The sequence below is a fragment of the Notothenia coriiceps genome, unplaced genomic scaffold (assembly GCF_000735185.1).
Source record: "Notothenia coriiceps isolate Sejong01 unplaced genomic scaffold, NC01 NC01_scaffold00034567, whole genome shotgun sequence".
NCBI lineage: Eukaryota > Metazoa > Chordata > Actinopteri > Perciformes > Nototheniidae > Notothenia > Notothenia coriiceps.
Window position 1 is genome coordinate 58,596 of NW_011367268.1, and position 402 is coordinate 58,997.

Genomic DNA, 402 nt, shown 5'->3' on the forward strand with positions numbered 1-402 from the left:
GTGAGACGGTGTTCCTCAAACGTATTTTAAAAATGTCTGCTAAATGTTTCTTCAGCCCCTGACCAGTGCAAATGATCTTTTGTTAAAATATTCGTGTCAAACCAATTTTTGGACAGCGGTATTTCATTTTACTGCATCTTTTTAAATGTTGCACTGTCATTTTAGTCTCTCTTTGACTTATTTTTCTGTGTTGGACCAGGTTGTTTCTTGAGATGAGACCAGGACGTTTGGATAAGAGGAAGATGCTGCCGCTGAAACACCAGCAGGCGGCTTTCGAGAACGTCTACCTGAAGGCTCAGGAAGGAATGAGGCTCCCAGTGAGTTCATAATGTGCTAGTTTATTGTGTGTGTGTGTGTGTGTGTGTGTGTGTGTGTGTGTGTGTGTGTGTGTGTGTGTGTGAC

General features: G+C 42.5%; 1 protein-coding gene across 1 annotated transcript in view; it reads left to right on the plus strand.

The window, feature by feature from the left end:
- atm (ATM serine/threonine kinase) overlaps positions 1–402 on the plus strand; it is a 32,154-nt gene that overhangs the window by 14,817 nt on the left and 16,935 nt on the right. Inside the window, exon 24 of the mRNA XM_010790815.1 lies at positions 200–317. Within this exon, the coding sequence (XP_010789117.1) occupies positions 200–317 (118 nt within the window). The remainder of the gene's footprint in view (positions 1–199; positions 318–402) is intronic.